Below are 21,138 nucleotides of genomic sequence, written 5' to 3' on the forward strand. Positions count from 1 at the left end.
ATCATTATTATCATTATTGCATATATACTGCATATGTTATACAGCATTTATAAATGTATGAAGCTTTGCTAATGTTTTACATAATTGCTACTTAGACCACGATTATTCTTTCCCCTTTACACACCAATACCATCATACATGTACATATGCATGCCTGCATATCACTAGGTAACCTTCCAGTCCATGACGACAGACTGGAGAATGTTTATCTGTACAAAGGATCACAATCAACAGCCCCCTGGGAACCAAATCTGCAGTTCTTCTTAGCCAGTACTGGAAATTAGAGGCCAAAGACAACAGCGTAAGGGACTGAAAACATCTAACGAAATATCTAGAAAGAAGTGATGACCATTCAGTTCATTGAACATGCTTCCTGTATTGCATGAATTGAAATGAGGGGAAAAGCTGCACGCTTCAGGCCTTTGAATGAGAAAAAATTATGGGTTGCAGAATGCTTACGGTTTTAAGCAGGCCAAAGTGAGTCACTGTGACTTAAGCGTCTCTGCCTCTATGGCCTCTCAGAAATGTTTCTCCCTGGTATCTGGCACAGCACTCTACACCCATATTGTGACAGACATTTCATCTGGCTATCTAGACTTTTGTTTTCTCTTGCCTCTTCTAACATTTAGTCTGTGATATCACTGGCCATCATGTAAAGTCTACTTGAATAGACTTCCATTTGAAGGAGGACAGGATGTGTAAACTACCATTTCAATAAAATAGACCTGGATTTCACTTAAGCACTGAGTTCTTGCTGTATGCTGATTGGTCAGCCTCCCATAATCATGCATGTGTCACTAATGTTAATGTGAAACAGCTGGATGAGTCTTTCAATCAAGGAAACCAGTCACAGCACAAAAATAACCAAACTATTTAGCCAAGCACTGGAGCCTTTCAGTTTTAAAGTAGCTCAAAGTGTCCTCCCTGATATCGATTACCTGGTCACACTAACTTCATTATGAATTTCACTTAATGGATTGTATTATAAACAAACAAACAAACAAACAAATAAATAAATAAACAGCATGGCCTCCAGTAGACCTTAAGCTATGAGCAGGTAAACTTATAGGGGCAGTTTCGCAGACAAGGATTAAGCCTACTGTAGTCTTAGACTTGCTTTGCTTTTCAGTGGTAAATCTCCATTGGTACTCAAATTTAGTCCAAGACTAGGGTTAATCCCTTTTGAGGAAACCAGGGGATAAAGTCTAGTTTATTTAAGCAGCAGCCAATGTGAGCTCATTAAGGACACTTTGAGTGGGTATGTGTCTGGCTTTTCACATTCCCCTTCATCAAAACATCTGCTGTCCAACCATCATCGTTCTCCGTGATGCCGAAACGGGACCAGCTGGGCATCAGCGAGCCTCTTGAGCGCACTCGTGTGAGCGACACGCTGGGGAGATGGAGAAGGCTGGATGGCAAAATGCACATTATCCAGTGTGTGATAGAGCTGAAATCGCTCTCATTTTATCTCAAGAGCCTGCAAATGCACAGAAACCTGTGAGCATGACATATGTGTATAAAAGCATGATAACTGTCATCCTTCATGTAGGCAGCTTATCACAGACACCTTGCAGTGTTAGAGTAACACACACTGAATACTGATACTTGACTGATGATGATGTTAAAAAGATGTTTCGCATGTTTGTTTTTTATAACGCCTTTGGCAAACATGTCATAAACAATAAATTGGTTGTAGAGTAGAAAACGACCCCATCCTGAACCAGATGATATTCTAATTTCCAGAACAGGAAGCTGTGGGGTGGAGCACTTTCTGGACAATGCATCCAAGCCCATCGTGACACAAGCAGCATTATCTTCATGTGTGGATTGGAAATCTCCATGCTAACAGTCCGCCGATGATTAGGAGAGGCCCCCGTAAACGACCAAATGGCGCCAGTCATCTGGTTTGCCTGCTTCACTCACACTGACCTGAAAACTGTATTGCATTAAACTAGCTCTGGATGGCTAACTGAGTGTAATATTTAAAAGGCGCTTAAGTGGGGTTAGAAAGAGCTGGAGATACTGAGCTGCCTGCTACCTGGGCATAAGCATGACGCCTACTGGTCGCATTGTCTGTTGCTCATTTGTCAGTACACGCGTGTTTTTTTTACTTTGTTTTAACCTCTTATTTTTGGACCTTATCCCCCCATTTTTTTTTCTCCAACAGGATCTATGTTTTACCAGGCCGCTGTTGTAAATAAGAAATTGTTATTAATAATTTGGCAGATTAAATCAAGGTTGAAATAAAATAAATCCATGGAGGGCCATGGAGGAGAAGGGTCACCCCAATCACACACCCGGAAGCTCCCTGCTCCCCAGGCATGAGCATGACGCCCCCAGGGGACGGAGAAGGAGGAGCAGCTGTTCTCAGTCCCTCAACCCAAAGCTCTCTGACCAGCGAAAAGGACGTCTTCACCACCATATCTGCACATTATCTGGCAGTCCCTGGGTAGTCTATGAGAGTGCAGGGTGTCAGAAGTGTGCATGGCCACATGCAATCAGCACACAGTCTTACAGGAATTATCTCAGGGATACCTTAAGTCTACAAAGAGCAGCCAGCCCAGTCAGACCGCAGCAGAACCGCCTCAGTAAAAGCATGCAGTCATATTAACATCAACTGTGTTACATAAAGTCTGATGCACAATGTAATTGCCCTGGAAAAGAAATGAACTGATGTATTGCTCCGGTGACCCACCTCAAGATGAACTGCTCCACCATGGACCCAGACCTCCGATTGACTTGAAAGGTCACTGTCTGTCCTTGTTTTACCGGTCTGGCTGGGGCCTGAATCTCGACATTGTCATCCAAAATGAGACTGTTCAGCTGGGGTGCTTCCTCTGGATTGTTCACGAGCTCCACCGAGCCAATCCTGTGGCTATATAGCGTAGCACCACCCTTTCTAGGGCCATTATTCCGAGCCCTTGGCAACTCCTTGGTCCCGCAGTTCTTATTGCTGCCCTCTAGTGGCTGAATGGTATAGAAGAGTTCTGCGGCACCCACCCCTGGTCCTGTCCCCTTTTTGCGACCAAGTGGGACGCTGAACCACCCAGACGGTAGCTCTAACTCCACCACACAGATCCCCAGGCTGCCTTCCAGACGGCAGCTACCTGCAGTTTCCCCAGCTTCCAGAAGGGCGGCAACACGCACACAGGGCAGCAGCTCAGGAGGAACAGGCTCTTCATCCCAGCTGCGCCCCGCCAAGTAGAATAGTACCTGCATCCGTGGCCATTTGACGGTGACACGAGGCGTCACTAGGTGTGCTTGTACCTTCCAATTGGCGGTGACAAGTCTGGGTCCAGGGAGCAATGGTGGGGTCGCCTGAAGCAGTTCCAGAGGCACCGACGCCTCTGCCGTCAAATTACCGTAACTACAGTTGACTGATGGAATGCTGCCGTCGGTCAGATGCACAAAGAAGGGCTCGGCACGGCTCTGCAGGCTGCCGTTCCGCAACACTTCCTGTCCCGCCTCCTTCAAGAAGAAGAATGACTCAGCATTCTGCACCTGGTAGGTCACGGGCAGATAGATGGGCAGGGCTGAGAACTTCTGCTGGCCGTCAGAGGAGCCACGGCACTCCATCCCTGTAACACAGAGAGACGAAAACACAAGACCTGAACATACGTGTCGCGCATGTCTACAGCACTACTGCAATGCAGGAGACATACAGAAATACAGTGTCCATCAAAAATTCCAGTTAGGACACAGGCAGAATGACGGGATTTTACATTACATGCTCTACACTCAGCACATTCATATTTATTATGCTGTGAAGGAAAACATACACAAACAAGCATTTCTGGATAATCCCTTGTTAGTTGACGCTGAGCATTTCTATATACTCTATAAGAATGCAAATGTTCATAAACCTTCTGCAGTCCAAGGACATATAGGAACATTTAGTATGTCATTCAAAATGAGATTCAGTTTCTGCATTCACATGAGTAGAAAATGAACAACTGGCTGACGGTGACCTCTACAAGAGGAGAAAGTGTGTCCAACACATTCAGTCACTTACGATGTAAATACTATATCGTACTACATTGTTGTTTAATGTGTCACCTAAGATTGATGAAGTACCTCTCCTCAGCAGCCAGACTTGACTCGGTAAACTGGTGAATTAAAAAGATGTTTAAATAGATGCTAGCGTTTGTTTGAAATACCATTTTAATTGCTGGTGATTTCAGTTTAAAAAGTGTTACACTGAAAATATCCGTGAAACATTGAGACCAATCAATAAGAGCATCACCAAAAAGAACACTGCAACGCTAATCAAGGACCATGATCCATAGCTCGAATGAACAATTTATCTCAAGTGAAAAGGTCAACGAGCTAAAAAAAAATAAAAAATTAAAGCAAATCATTTTGCATCACAGCCCTAAATTGGTGGCGAAGCGTTAACTATTTCATTTGCAACTATGGCTCCAAGGAACTCGAACAGGAGGGTGATTCTGGGAAAATGCACAGTATTCATTTGCTTGGGCTTTATGTGCTGTCTGGAGGTGTACTATATATAGTGTCTGTTTCCCAACTATTTTGGCCCCCACTGCACCTGCGCACACAAACAGACAGACACACAAACACACAGGGACACAAACACACCGACACACATCCAGGCAGATACACACACACAAACACCTACACTCAAACACCTAGACAGAGAGACACACACACACACCCAGACACACACCCAGACAGACACGCACACACACCCAAACATACAGGCACACAACCACACACACAGAGACAGACAGGTAGATACACATCCAGACAGGCCGACAGACACACCCAGAAAGACACACACCCAGACAGGCAGACACATACATCGACACATAAACACACACCCAGACAGGCAGACACACACCCACACAGACAGACACATTCATCGACACATAAACACACAGACACACATCCAGACAGACAGACACACACCTAGACAGACAGACACACACCCACACAGACAGACACATTCATCGACACATAAACACACAGACACACACCCAGACAGACAGACACATACATGGACACATAAACACACAGACACACACCCAGACAGACAGACACACACCCAGACAGACAGACACACACCTAGACAGACAGACACACACCCAGACAGACAGACACACACCCAGACAGACAGACACACACCCAGACAGACCTACAGTACCAACACGCTTACAGACACAGCAAAGGGGAAACAACAGGCTGCCACAATGACACTGTGAAACACAGCAGCTCATTTATTTGTGTCGTTTCGGACGGGAGGCTCCCTTCTCAGTGCTTTGCAAGTGTGAAAATATAATGATGATTGGGAAACGGTGAGAGGGGAGCGAGGGGCGTGGCGGCCCGCGGGGAGTGAGCCGGGCTGAGCGAGTGGAGCCGCCGACCGCGATACGCATCTTCGCGCTCACTCAAGGCTCAGGGCTTCTTCGGATTGCTCTAAACTGCGCTTGCTGCTTATCTTAATGCAGCCACTCGGTGAGGCTACGTCAAAGCCCACATCTATATCACCCATTTGGTGTGATGAGAAACACAATACTAAGCAAGTGCTCATGTGCCGACCTGCTTAATACGGCCGATTATTGCAATTTGATACAGCACCCCAGCGACTTATCGGGAATAAATCACATTCATTTAATTTGCCTAAGAGCCCGCTGGCGCTGTATAAATACCCACTCAACTAAAGTTTGTTTTGTGGTTCCGTGTCCTGTTCCACTTCGCTGCCGGTTCACCAACCACCCTGCCGGACTCCCGAGTGTCAGGTGAGGGCCGAGAGGTGGGGGCCACATTGATGCCCAGTCGGGTAAGGTGTCCAGACGAGGCTCACGTGGCAGCGGACACTGAAAGGACCATGCCGATCTGAATCACGGCTTTTGTACGCAGCTGAAACGAGATAGCAAATGTCCCTCTGGGGGCCATTTACAGAGCGGTACTGGAAGGGGCACGCTGATCCTGCTATCGAAGGGGGCCCTTTTGCCTCGGTAAAGTATCCTCGCATTTCCTGGGGGCTTGATAATAGAATAGAGCCACCTTAACGACGATTGCTTCCCATACTTGTGCTGTCCCAGGTACTGCTGGAGACCCAAGCTGCTGGGTCCACTGCCCCCCCATCATCGGCCCATTTCTGCACCTCACTTTACATTACATGCTCCAGCAGCCACTCTTCCGGGGCGATGGACATGATTTACGGCCCTCCCTGGACGTGCATGATGGGAGGAGCCAGACATCTTGCAGCGATCAGTGCAGATCCAGGAGCGACCTCCCACTCCACCCTTTACACACTGCAGACTGACACCCCAGTGCAGGGCCATGGACACGGTCCCAGGACCCCAGCAGAGAGGCAGGGCTGCCATCTCCAATGGAACCCTGGTAATGGGCAGCTCCCCTGAATCACATGGCCATTCATCAGCCCCCCTTACCATGCTTGTCACGAGTAACCTTTGACCAGGGGTAGGAAATTCAGGTCCAGAAAGTACAAATCCAGACCAAGGTTTTATTTCAACCAACCAGTTGAGTACTCTGTGACTGCGACTCTTTATACTCACCTGGTTAGTTGAAACAAAATCTTGGTCTGGATTTGTACTTTTTCGACCTGAACTTTTCACCTCTGCCTTTGACACCCCCCCGGCATGTGGTGTAATGAGAGCTTGAGGGCTGAGGCTAGGATGTAGACAGTGATTTATGGGGTGACACTGGCCCGTGTCAAGGGGGCAAAGTGTCACGGAGACATAACAACTTAAATAACCAATCAAATTCTAATGATCTAAAGTAATCATAGATTACAAGCCTTAAAATAATGAATAGCACAGAAGTCCTGTTCATCATCTACTGTATATGTAAAGTTATTTTTAAATTAAATAAGTGTGTAATGCCCACTCGTGTGGTGTTGGTCATCAAATTTGGATAAACAGTGTTACATAATCTCTGTGGCAAACCTTAACAACAATAGAAATAAACATACCTTATGCAACAAAGTAACACAAAGTGAAATGTAAATAGAATACTATAGATCCATAATTAAATAGACATACATTTTTGAATAATACACAAATACTGCATCCAAATCTATTTCTTCACAGACTTTTCTGTATCAAAACATCATTCTGAGTTACAGTTACAGCCAGAGAAGCTAAATGGTATGATTTATATTTACTCATCTTTTAAGCACTAATCCTGGAAAAGGTCATGGTGGGGGGGGGGGGCTGGAGCTTAGCCCAGGTAGCATGAGGCTAGGGACCAGACAACCAACCCTGGGGTGGTGAATCATTAACTTAATATTAAAAATTCATATTAAAGTTATCAAATCACTAATAAAAAAATGCTTCCAGGCAAAGGCAGCAATAAACACAAATAGATACAGGAACAGAAACCAGACCAATCTCTATGTATCAATGTGACAAATGTAAGGTCTCACTGGATTTATATGTCCATCAGACCGCAAATGCTGGGACTCCATCCTCTTTCTTTGATACCCAGGAGAGCATTATTTTGCTTTTACATCGCCCACCTATCTGGAATTGTGCCTTTGCTTTGTAGCCACTTCTGTCAGATGACTTCTTTCCATAGATCTGTGGGGAGCTTTCTGTAATTGCATTCTGTAACAACCTTCTCACATGTGCGTATCAGCAAAGTCTTTAATGAACGTAAATTAAATAACCTGAAGCTTGGTCCAGACTCCGGCACTCTTAGCCTGCAATATTGATCTCGGTGCTCAAGATGTCACCTCCACCTACGGACTGTGGCAATTTTTCAAGAAGGTCCAGATCCAAAACACAAAGAGATGGTCATATGCCAGCTGGGCAGAGAAATGGCACCTTTACTTGCCAAGACGAAAAAACGCTGTGCTGTATCAACTGGCAGGCGAAGAGGCTTTATGGGCCGATTTGAGCGCCCACGCGATGTGCACAGCAACACCATGCATTCAAAGAACCACGCAGAGGTGGAGAACCCCAGATCACCCACTGCATCGCAAAACCTCACCACTGGTGGCCCAGCAGCTCGAACATACCTAACAAATCAAGCAACCTACACGGGAGCAGCCAGTGAGAGCCCCGGCTGACGGCCGCTCCCTGCCCCCTGCCTCAGCTCAGACGCCAACTCCGCTCTGCTGCCAGAGGCTTTCTGGGCCCAGCTGGCATACGATATGACCCAGGTTGGGCCCTGGGACCCATCACAGCCGCCCTGACTACTGCACACAGAACCAACATAAATGTCCCTCTAAAAGCCATTCAGACAAATCCTCAGAAAACAGGAGTGCTACTTTCCCCAAGGTGCCTGAAATCTTTGACCTCTGTTACCTGCACACCCCCCTCCCCCACAGGAAGGGATCTCCCTTATTGGCTGTTTGTGCGGTTCACCCTCTCATTACCGCCGCAGCCTCCCGCTCCATCGTGAAGATGGAGGCACGGGGTGTTTTAATTGGCACCTTCTTCAGAGGCTGGGATGCACTGTCTCCACATAACCCTTGGCAGGTGTTGACAGCCCAATGTACAAACCTGTCACAGGCGGAATAGCGCAGAAAATAAAGTAAATTAAATTGCTGAGATAAAAAAGCGTATAACTGCTGCTAAGAATGAACTGGGAAAGAGGCACGGAGAAATGAAACAGCTACAGAAGGAGACATGGCATTGTCAGGTGGAGACAGATAGGTGTATGATGAAATGAAGCGTAGACAACTCTGATGGAAAACATAGGGACCCTTCATTTACTGCTTAAATAAGCTGAGCTCTCCTGGTTTGCTTGTTTTAATGCAGCAAAAGAATCCTGAATAAATATGTGAGTACCACAGATGCAATGATAGAGAGTATGTTCAAATTTAAATTAAAGTTTACTTAGTGCTCTGTGTGTGTGTGTGTGTGTGTGTGTGTGTGCGAGCGGGTTTACCTATCCCCATATGTCCCCATAACGTGATAAATATCCGGTTTTTTTCCCTTAGGAGGAACGGTTTTCTGGTCCCCATTAGGGAAAAATCTATTTTATAAAAATCGGTGACTGCTATGAAAAAACTAAAAATGCAAAACCTCTTGTATTTTGTTAGGTTACTTATGGTTATGGTTATGGCAGGGTAGGGGTTAAGGTTGTCATAGTTAGCGTTAGCTTTTTTCCCATTGAAATGAATGGGCGGTCCCCATAAGGATATGTTTACCCTACATGTGCGTGTGTGTGTGTGTGTGTGTGTTTGTGTGTGAGTGGATTAGGTTTATATTACATTGTGGGGACCAAATGTCCCCCACAATGTAATAAAACCCAGGTTTGTTGATGGCAAAAGTCTCGTATTTTGTTTGGTTACTTATGGTTAAGGTTAGGGCTGGGTAGGAGTTAAGGTTGTGATGTTGTGATTTGGGTTTTCCCCATGGAAATGAAAGGAGAGTCCCTACAAAGACATAGATGCCTAATGTGTGTGTGTGTGTGTGTGTGTGTGTGTGTGTCTGTCTGTCTGTCTGTCTCTGTGTGCATGCACCTCTAGAAATTTAATTTTTTGATTTGGGTACAAATGTGTAGCCAGACATCCAGACAGTCGCAAATCTGGCACGAGGTCGTCGGCACTGGGCTGGAGACAGGGCCTGAATTCCCGTCGGGAGGCCAAACCAGATGCAGACAATGCTGGTTGAGCCCATCTGTGCTGTTGAAGGCTGCACACCTCAGTGTGTGTCTGTGTGTGGGGGGGGGGGGGCGATGGGTGAGGAGTCTGCATGGAGGAGAGGGGATAAATCATTTGATAACCTGAAAATATGCTGCTTTGATTAGCTGGTAATGCAAATTGATTCGGGCCTAATTTAACATTTTAAACATCAATTACAAACTGCTGCACAAACACACTTGCAGGCACCCATCAGGGCACCAGCGAGGATTTACAAGCTTAGCAGGCAGCCCTGCCAAGCCTTAAGTCACCCTGCCGTCCTCTGGATTCTCACACGCATTTGGCTTGGGCACTGTGCATAAAACCCTAATGGGAGGAGTCACACTCACGTAAATAAAAATGATATAAATACTATTTTTACGAAGCGCCGTGGTGGTGTCATTTTCATCATTCGCCTGCCGTTGGGTTGGCACAGCGGCATGGCTGGCAGCACTGCTCCCTCACACCTCCGGTGGTGTGGCATTAAACCTGACCCTGCTCTGTTCTTGCACTCTCCCTGCGTTTGTGTGGCTTCCCTCCCACAGCCTAAAGACACGCTGTTCTGTTGAACCAGTGACTCTGAATTAGCCTTAGTGAATGTATGTAAGAGTGCCCAGTGAGTTGTACCTCACCCACACGCTTCCCAGAATAAGCTTCAGCTCACCCCAACCCTGAAGAGAAACACCTCCGGGAAACGCATGTCATTATATGGCAAAGGGTCTGTCTCTGGATTACTGGCCACTGTATGACAAAAGCTTCATGTCATTCAAAGGAGTAACTGACCAAGCACCTCCGTGTCACTTACAGATACATCAGAAGGAGTATGCTACTGATTCCATGAAAAATGGCATTTGTTACCTACATAAGCAAAGCCACAGTACACAAGAGATACTAAATCCCATTTGTGCAGCCTACATTTACTACCTGCAGTATTTTAAGAGGATCACAGTAAGGATCCCCACTCTTCCTGATTTATGTGCTCATTGGTGTTCAGTGAATGACAGCTTGCCAGATTTACAGGTACATCATCTCCGCATGACGAGTGATAGCTATCTCCTGGTGACCTCACACTGCTGGTAGTGACTGATACTCTTCGCTGGAAGGTGCCGGAAGGGAGAGCATACTGGGGAGAAAGCAGCAGGTGAACTTCCCACATAACAGGCACTGCGCTGGAAGAGGCCAGCCTAAATCACATTGTGTTAAGGGAGGGAAAAAAGCTATTCAGATAGGTGACACCCTACTGAGAATTCATCAGGAAGTGGGTAAAACAACAACTGTTTTCCCATTGGACGTGGGATACTCATTTTCCAGCTACAACCAGATCTAAGCTTTTGAAATAGGACAAGATTAGGAGGGCAGCACTTTCAGGAACGGAGCTCGGCTGGGAGGAAGTGAGAGACTTTAAACTGATGGGAACAGAACTCGGCTGGGAGGAAGCAAGGAACTTTAAACTGGCAGGAACAGAGTGCAGCTGGGAGGAAGTGAGAGACTTCAAACTGGTGGGAATGGAGCTCAGCTGGGATAAAGTGAGGGACTTTATACTGGTGGGAACGGAGCTTGGCTGGGAGGAAGCAAGGGACTTTAAACTGGCAGGAACAAAGCGCAGCTGGGAGGAAGTGAGGGACTTTAAACTGGCGGGAACAAAGCACAGCTGGGAGGAAGTGAGGGACTTTAAACTGGCTGGAAGTGAGGGACTTTAAACTGGAGGGAAAGGAACTCAGCTGGGAGGAAGTAAGGGACTTTAAACTGGGAGGAATGGAACTTGGCTGGGAGGAAGCAAGGGACCTATACTGGTGGGAACAGAGCTCGGCTGGAAGGAAGAAGGGGACTTTAAATCGGCAGGGGTACTACTTCACATTCTTCCAGTCAATGTGATGCAGGGGCAACTGTCAAGACCACACTCAAGCAACAGCAAAAGCCTTGTGTGAGACACTGGCACATATAACACAATAGAAAGATAGACCAACAGAAAAAGACATGCAGGGTGGCTCAGGAGTCGGCTAACATTTAGACATGGAGAAACGTGTGATATTTGCATAAGGATCTCATGTTTAAATATATCACATCAAATTTGAATTCATAAGGATTTATTGTTCCATTCTTCAATAGATGTATCCATTAATTAATAAACACATTCTGAAAATGGACGAGTAAAACACCTTGTATTGCCCTTGCCCTGCAGTCATACAATGGAATACAATTCGCACACATTTTCCACTTCTTCCATCTGGGGCATCATGAAAGGGGGGAGTGAGGTGAATTAGCATGATTCTAAGGTTCCCTGATTGACAGGGGCCCTAAAAACTTTCTGGACACATGACTGGATTGGTCTGGGGCCCAAAATCACTTGTGATAAACACCCCCCCCCCCCCCCCCGTCTTCCATTTTCTACATCTTTCATCAATATTGACCAAACCATTACCAAGGACCATTTTGGCTGAAAGATCAGGCATGTGTGATAACGATGTTCTCCTGCAGACCTGTCTTCCTGCTGTCCTGTTACATCCAGACATTAAAAACCTTCTCACTTCATAACTTCAGATCACAAAAAGAGGTTACATTGCCTGACATGACAAAGAGCAGACGTATAGAGTAGGAAATTAATCACGTTTCGGTATTAAAGCTGTTAAGCACTGAAATTTACTGCACTTTAGCAAGCAACTGAAAAAAGTGGAATGAGACAGTGGACCTATCATCAGATGAACAGGAAGGAAAGGCAGTAACATATCTTTGGATCCATAATATTCCTGAAGAACCCATTAACTTAATGGCAAATAGTGCAGGAGACTCTAGCAGATCCTAATGTGAAAGAGCCATTTAAAACTGAAATCCCCTCTTTAATACCAGCTATATTTGAGATGTGTCATGAACAGACACTAAGCTTAACTTTTTATTGCGCCTCTAAGGATAATGATGCTTAACACCCAAAGAAACGAAAGTGCTGTTGCAACATATGAACTGTGATGTTTTATTGAGTAAGTTTGTGGGAAAGGGGCTTGACTCAGCTGTCCTTCAGGATAAACAAGACATGGTGAAACTGAATATGAAAGTATGAAAAATTACCTGAAATTAGCCCTTGAATATGAATTCAAGAGGTAAGTGGACATCTCTGTATCAAGTGTGAAACTGCTCAAAAACGTCTGGCTGTAAGGTGACCATAAAACAGTTTGTTCAGTCAATGAACCAGTCATCTCCCCAAATAAGACCCACTGTCTCACCCGCTGTAAGGTTGCAAAGTCACCCAGCCTGTCATCACACATACTTATTTGCTATATAGCAGGCAAAATGTAGCATGTGACGTGAGTAATATGTCCAAATCCTCAGCACAAATGACACAGCAAGTGAATGGTACCTCGATAACATACCACATTCAGCAAATTCTGAAGTGTGCAGTGCTTCACTACACTATTTCACAAGGCCACTGGAGCAGCAAAGACCATCACTTGTTCAGAAATTTTTGTCAAAATGGCAGATGAAGTGCTGTCTCTGTACAAATTTAAGTATAAATCAATGTTGAACTTTTGCGAGGGTCAAGCTTCGTCATTTGAACAAATCTGTGTCAGGTACAATGGTGAGTGCAGTGTGTCCAATGCATGCATAATGTTCTCATGCATACATACTGTACAGTGCATACCACATTAACGGTTGAATAGCAGGCTCCTGACAAAATTCAGTATGTACCGTATAAGTAGGCCTGTGTGATTGCAGATGCACCCTATATCTGAAACACCAAAGAGAACACTCGAAATTTAATTCCTGGCACAGTTTTGAAACTCATTTTAAGGATGTCTCCCCTTGATTTTCTGCAGCATTGTTCAGTTGTGTTATTAAATGTTTTAATTCTGTTTAATTCCATCTAATGCTTGTGAACTTGGCACTGGAGAGGCCATGGGTACAGTCACACAGCCCTGGCAGAACATTCGCTTGATATATAGTACAGTCCAGGAGCTACAGAAATCAAAATCTCTCAACAACTGAGGCTTAACAAGAAAAATCTATTCATTTACAAGAAGTTTTACTTCACCTGTCAAAAGACTTTTTTCCCATTTCAAATATTAATCAGTTTGAACTAATTTAATGATTTTTTAAGAGAAATATTATGGTATTTTCCCTTTTTAAGATGGTTTGATAAATTCTATATAGTATAAGGCAGAGATCCTCATCAACTCTGTCTGAGCCAATCAGCAGCTGTCATTTGATTTCATTATCTCTGTCCTCGTTACGGTTACCTGAGTGTAGATGGGGAGCACCGAATCAGAGGCCGACATGATGACCACTACTTAACTGTGTCTCCATTCCACACAGAGTTGCTATGCACTTAAGCCATTCACAGTAATCAAGTCAAAATGCCCTATGATTTTTCAGCGAATTGATCAGAGAACTGGTTTTAACCAGTTTGACAAAGCAGTAATGTACCATATCATTGCTGTCCAGTGAAAACCATGTATATCCACTTTTTGATGACCTTTTTCCTATAACTGGAATATGCTCATTCTCCTGCCCAATGATAGCGTTTGACAACCAAATGACCAATGAAAAGATGTTTTATGAAATCATCTATTTAACTAGTATGTATGTTTGTACTAGCTAACACTTGTATTCATGATTTTCATCTGGATTATTTAAAATTGCTAATTTTAACAACTTTACAACAGGATTGCTAATTGTGAATTTAAAGCAAATTTAGTTTGTATATTGTTGACACTGACATACTTGCCTCACTGAAAACAATCCAAGTCCTTCTAAAACACTAAACCATTTACTGATAACTGTGTAAACATAAGTTTCTATTTGTGGTGCGAAGAGTGTCTCATTACATTATTTTAGGTTTATTTTGTAAAGTAGTCTCTGAGAAAATTAGTTTTTTCACAGATCTAAAATAATGGATTTTTGGAGTTACACGGCCAGCGAGAGATACAGTACATTGCCACCTTGATGAAACTTGATTTGTAACAGAATCAATTTAAATATAGTGTTTAAGGTTAGCTTTATTATGGAGACATCATTAAATTCTCAGGGGATGTCAAGGAAGTAATGGTTAACTGTGGGCAGCCCATGACCTGGAAATCCCACCAGGACCTTCCCTCAGCCCCACCAAGGTGCTCGTCAGCAGGGCGTTCCTGTTCCGGCTGGACGTGACCGCGCTCCCCTGCCATGCACGGCATCTTCTCTGTTCCCTTTCTTCAGCCATCAATACCTGTGTGAGGCCAATTTATCAGTTTACCTTTTCCAGTGTTTTAAGATGACTCAGTACCTGGAATCCACTCGGGACTAATTACAGAGCATATATAATGTGAATACAGATATATAAATTAAATCAGTGAACCCTAATAACACTCTGTGCGTTCATCATTATCGGATCCTAACGACAGAGATTTACGCAACAGAGGAGAAAAGCACAGCTGCTTGATCGGTGGGAAAGCAGGTGACATTTCTGGTATTTTAAGCTTCTGAAGGCCTCATAAGAAAGGCCTTAATTGCTTCTCCAGAAATATAACTGAAATATGAGAAATACAACTTTAAATCTGATATATAGGGCTATATTATAAAGAGCAAATAAACAGACACACCCTGGAGTCAACACACCTCCCTGGTGAGCTGTCACCATTGTATGCCGCCAGTCGCATATTCCCCCACCCCTATGAGACCTGTACTGTGGCTCTTACTCTCTCACACCCCCGAGAGGGAGCAGACGTGATTCGAGCCCCTCCCGACGGCTTCGCTGCAAGCCGTTGACAGCAGAGGTGCCCTGGAGGTCACACTAGCCATCCGCAAGGTCCCACAGTGCCCCAGCTGCTTCTGCCCGCATTCCAGACACATCGCGTAGCGTGAGCGAGGCCTGGGTGACCCTTCATCCCAGCGTCTTCAGATGTTACCTGCTAAGATGTCATGCCGTCTGTCTGCCCGTAAATCCACACATGAAAACATGTGAGTCTGCCAGCAGACACCAAGCAGAAGATGAAGACAGCCCTACTCCTGGCATCAGGAATGATTTAATAAACATTTTATTCAAAATATTTGTGCCTCATGCATTCCTTTCTTGAAATAAATTGCTAATCAGCTCATTCCATCCTACATCACCAATATCAAAGCATGAAGCATATGTCTGTATCTCCACGAGTACCTCAGATAGCTGCATTAATGCTCAGTTAAAGTGTTAAAGAGAAACATTTATTTCAGCAAATAGAGATCCTTAAATAAGTCCTACCACTGCAAACCAACAGTGGAAAGCTGAAGTTGTTAAGGAAAATACCTGCCACCCAGAAGATTTGTGTCCACAACACGCAAGTTATCAGTGCGATTATCAAATTACTGGTCAGGAACAAGCTCAGGAGACAACACTGTATACTGTGTCTCCTCTTGGGTTTTCACATTGCAACAACAAACCTTTATTGAAAGCTTATATTTGCCAAAATGAGCTTTTCTTCCCACATGATTTTTTTTTTTTTGGATAACAGCAGCTGAAAATTAATCATTGGAGGATTCAAAACAAAAATATAGACATTTTTAGAAGTCAATTTACTGAACATGTATATCAGGGCCACCTGGATGTATTTGTAAGACAAGCCTATGCTGACAAAAACCCTCTGTCACATTACTCTGCTTATAATCAGAGCGTTTTACCAGAGGAAATAAAAGCACTGGTAACCATACTCATCTTTATAATGCAGAGAAGTGTTGCTGGGATCTAAAGAAATTGAAAAAACTGACTTGGAATGATTGCTCAAAACTGAGCGCGTGTCATACCCGCGACATATCATGCAGACGGATCAGAGGCAAAGGAACCGCAGCACCGTGCTCTGGGCCTCAGCACCCCAACTTAATTCACACCAACGCCAACATACTTCAAAGTATCATAACAGATGGTGCATATATACCATCTAGGGGATCCCGCTCATTCTTATACCTTAGTATGGTGTCAAAACGCAGCACAATACAACCCACAACAAAGCAACTCTTTCATTTATCACATCTTTCACTTTTTTCTACGGTAATCCAAAAAGCATAATTTTAGGAGGCTATGACTAATCAACAAATAGAAACAACAGCAGCAAGCAGAAGTGATTAACAATGGTTTCATTAGCTACAAAATAATACTGCTATAATACCACCACAGTTATGTGTGTGCAGTGTCTGTGTGCTCTCCCTGGGTTTAGCATGGAGCACTGCCTCGGCTGCATGTGTGCAGTGTCTGTGGGCTCTTCCCATGTTTAGCATAGACTACTGCCTTTGTTATGTGTGTGCAGTGTCTGCATGCCCTCCATGTGTTTAGCGTGGAGCACTGCCTCGGCTGCATGTGTGCAGTGTCTGTGGGCTCTTCCCATGTTTAGCATAGACTACTGCCTTTGTTATGTGTGTGCAGTGTCTGCATGCCCTCCATGTGTTTAGCATGGAGCACTGCCTCGGCTGCATGTGTGCAGTGTCTGTGGGCTTTCCCTGTGTCTAGTGTGGATCACTGCTTTGGCTGCATATGTGCAGCATCTGTATGCTCTCCCCATGTTTAGCATGGAGCACTGCCTCGGTTGCATGTATGCAGTGATTGTGCGCTCTCCCTGTGTTTAGTGTGGATCATTGATTTGGCTGCATGTGTGCAGTGTCTACGTGCCCTTCCCATGTCTTCATAATCCATTTTACTCCCATAATCTAAAGACATATAACTGAAATGACTCTTAATTACCCTGAGTGAGTGTGTTACTGTGTGTGTACCCTGTGATGGACTGGCGTCCCATCCAGGATGTCCCCTGCCTCATGCGCGGTCATTCCTGCCGTAGTTTCCCAGGCTTGCTACAACCCTGCATTGCATAAACAGCTCTGCGAAAGTTACTGAAAAAATTTTATGTCATATTAGACATACTTTATGATATGCTTATATCGCCTTCCTCGGTCGAATTTCTTTCACATTATAATTGTGATCAAAAAAGGTTTTTTTTTTATGCATCACACCATGCCCAAATCTGAATAATGAAAACATTCTCACCTAAATTATTGGTTCTGCCTACTGTATAATGAATTGAGTAATTGTGTCATTTAAATGTTTGTTTAATATTTTTTTAAATGCTTTTTTTATGTTGTTAGATTCTTTTTGCCATTTCTCTAGGTCAATTAATACTAAAAAAGTGCTCACCTGTCCAGACACAAGGCAATCTGACATCCCAATTTGACATTTCAAGAGGCCCTATGACTAAAATACACTCCTGCATCAGAATGAGGTCACTTTTCTGTTGCGACAAATTTGTGACCAGATTGCTTTTCATCCCCTCTCTTTTCCCTCTCCAGAGAGTCTGCATAGGGGAGGAAGCATCCAGTCAGTCTTGCGGCGCTCTCTTTATTTACCAGTCGGCAGGAAAATGCATTCAAATTTATGCAAATGCATCTCTTTTACAGTGACAGGATGATCACAAAAACATACTGGGAAAGAAGCCGTGCTTGAGCAGTAAATAAAATGAATGAGCGGATTAATGGCTGTACACTCAAAGCCCAGATGTCCCCAAACGGATAATGCACTCTCTCTTGAAGATGGGACAAAAAAGAGGGCTAGAGGAAGGCAAATTTGTGCGCGTGATTGTGCCACGCAGTGCCCGCAATTAGAGTTTCAGGCGAGCTGTTTTTAATTAGTCACCGGCTAGTTTCATATGCCTGGGCACGGGGAAAACTATCTTCCACTCAGCACAATGTTACATGTCGTCAGATGCAGGAGATGAACATCTTGTTGACGACAGACCCTGTGAATACGCTTTGGGCTGCGTCTCGCTGAGTCGTGCCGTGAGTGTGGCTCTCGTCCAAAGCAGTACGGCCCATTATCCGGAGAAATGAGAGATGAGACAATGTCATCCCGGCAGCAGCATCCCGTTCACACTTTCAGACTCAGCTGCCATCAGTTCCTCATTTATTTCTTCTGCATCTGTGCATGTACAGTATATATTTCTCTCTCTCTCTCTGTGCATGTCTGCATATGTCTGTGGATTATGTTTACATTACATTCCAGGGACCAAATGTCACTCACAATGTAATAAAAACCTGTTATTTTGACATTATGGGGACTATTTTTAAGGTCCCCACAAAGATCTGTGTGTACAATCAAAAAACTAAAAATGCAAAAATGCCGAAAGTATTTTGTTTGGTTACTTATGGTTAAGGTTATGGCTGGGTAGGGGTTAAGGTCATCATGTTTTCCCCATTGAAAGGAATGGAGAGTCCCCACAAAGATATCATTACAACCCTGTGTGAGTGTGTGTGTGTGAGAGAGAGAGAGAGAGAGAGAGAGATCGTATAGGTATATACAAAGACACCTACACACAAATACAGAGACACAATGCCTGATTTACTGCTCAAAGTGGGGGTGAATGACTTTGCAAATAATTACCTCAATAAAGCAATTATGAGCTGAGCTAAAACCAAAACCCCCTGCAGCTGTCGAGGTCTGATGTTGGGCATTTCCTTCTTGAAGTTAATCAATGACTTTGCAGAGCTTCCCTGTGATGCCGTCGATTGCTGAATGACTTAATGCCCATTAGCATTTGCTCTACAGCTAATGCTGAAACTTTCATCAGGTATCATAGGGTTTAGGGAATTGGTCTGGTGACTGAAAGGTTGCTAGAATTTTTGCCATGGAAGAATATACAGTTTAGTAAACTAGTTTGACAGTGGCAATGGATGTTACTGAAATAAACTACACAGTACAATAGCAAACAACACTTAAATTCATACATCAGGGTTGATGAAGATCTCTTATGCCCCTGTAAATTATCCAGCTGTATCAAAAACAATAATAATTGCTAGTTGTGGACAAAAGTCATAAACAAAACTTTGTAATGCAAGTTCCCCATTGTTTTGTTTTGTTCTGCAGAGCCAAAAACAATGTTTCCCAGCCAGTGCTGACTTAGTTGACCAAAATGGGCAAAGAAGCCACTAGCCCTCATTTTTCTTTACTCCCTATAAAGCAGTGGGGGACACACTCAGGCTGCTGACCACACAGAACAGCAGCCAGTGGCCCTGCGGCTTAGCTGCTAACCTGAATGAGAGCTGACAGCGTGAGCCAGACACACGACAGGTAAGCAGAACATGGCCAGCAGAGACCCCTAAGAGGTCCAGAGTCAGACCTTCTCCTGACTGGAGACCCAGGAAATGACAGGTGGATTAAATGGAGTTTTACAATTTGCTCTTTATTGCCAGTGACATACTCCATCTATCCGTGCAATTTCTCTTACCACTTATCAGGCACAGGTTGCGATGATCCCAGGAAGTGCTGGGCAAAAGACAGAAAACAGCCAATAGAGCACGGTGATATACTATATACTGCATGTCAAACTGAAGTCAATCAGCTGAGTCCACTGGCAGGAGCTGTCAGCGGAGCAGGATCCCGGGGGCTGGGCAGACAAACCATCCCTGCACAACAACCGCTAAGCCTCGCTGTCGCAAAACAGAGCTCTGCAAAGGGCAGGCCCATTTTTAATGCATCTCTCATCAACAAGTTTGCCGGCATTGAAGGGTGGGGGGGGGGGGTACAAGGGGGAAAGAGCTCACGTCTGTATGCACCCAAAGCATCTCTCATGAAATATGGAATTCGCTGTCAGCCGATTGATTTGCCATCACAGCGCGACCCTGATCTGCGTCGCCTAATGATTTATGCCCACTTATGGCCATCAGCAAAACATAAAAGCGTTTCACGTCTCTGCTGCGCACCTTCCACTCCACTGCTGTAGTCACCCCCTTCAGCATGCCCCATTATCCATCCCACCGAAATTCCATTGGCTGCAGCGATCTATGCTTCATTACATTAACCTTTAGTTCATGGAAATAAATATTCATCCTCAAACTGTCAGGACCAAGGTAAACATAGGCAATGACATACACAAGAGTGCCCCGCTGTCAGTTAAGCTTTGATGATAGATTGCTGGCCCTGCCACTCCCCTCCATACATGAGCGACGTCTTGGGGCCTATCACTGCCGCTTCCTGTATGCCATCACCCCCCCACACACGCACATAATCAATGGGACATTTAATGGAATGATCACCTGTTTTGTGTGTGGGATGCAACACAAGCCCCTCCCGCTCCAGCTTCCCAGTCACTAAGTTTACATGCACGCTAAGCAGTACTAGAGTTGAGGGGGGATGAGGAGGGATGTCATCCCCCCTGAAATAAAAACAGTCAAAATCATCCCCTTTCTAAAACGAACATCCCCCCGTTCCATCCCTTGTGCTATTTTATCAATGAATGCATTAGTGATGGCCGATTCGCGAACGAATCTTTCTTTTTAACTCGTTTTTTTTAGTGAACGGGTTGAACCGATTCGTAAGTCTGAACGAATCGATTTTTAAAATTATTTTAAAACGTTTTTAAAACTGATCTTTGGCTATTCAACCTCCAAAAACATCCCCCGCGATTTCGGATGTATTTTTCATGTTCCGTCTCTGCTTGTCTTATCACTTTTACGTTCATTATTTTGTTCGTCACTTACATTCGTCACTTTTGCGTTCGTAGGCTTCCTTCTGGTGCCGAAAACACCCGAACGGCCGAGTACCT

At 44.5% G+C, this 21,138-nt stretch overlaps 1 protein-coding gene across 3 annotated transcripts in view; it reads right to left on the reverse strand.

Annotated features, from left to right (window-relative positions):
• The window catches only part of LOC111857809 (transmembrane protein 132C), a 200,220-nt gene that overhangs the window by 133,653 nt on the left and 45,429 nt on the right, over positions 1-21,138 (reverse strand). For all 3 annotated transcript variants that reach the window (XM_023838982.2, XM_023838983.2, XM_072709118.1), the window contains one exon: positions 2,696-3,578. In XM_023838982.2, coding sequence (XP_023694750.2) covers positions 2,696-3,578 — 883 coding nt within the window. The remainder of the gene's footprint in view (positions 1-2,695; positions 3,579-21,138) is intronic.

Source organism: Paramormyrops kingsleyae, chromosome 2 (genome assembly GCF_048594095.1).
Source record: "Paramormyrops kingsleyae isolate MSU_618 chromosome 2, PKINGS_0.4, whole genome shotgun sequence".
Classification (NCBI taxonomy): Eukaryota; Metazoa; Chordata; class Actinopteri; order Osteoglossiformes; family Mormyridae; genus Paramormyrops; species Paramormyrops kingsleyae.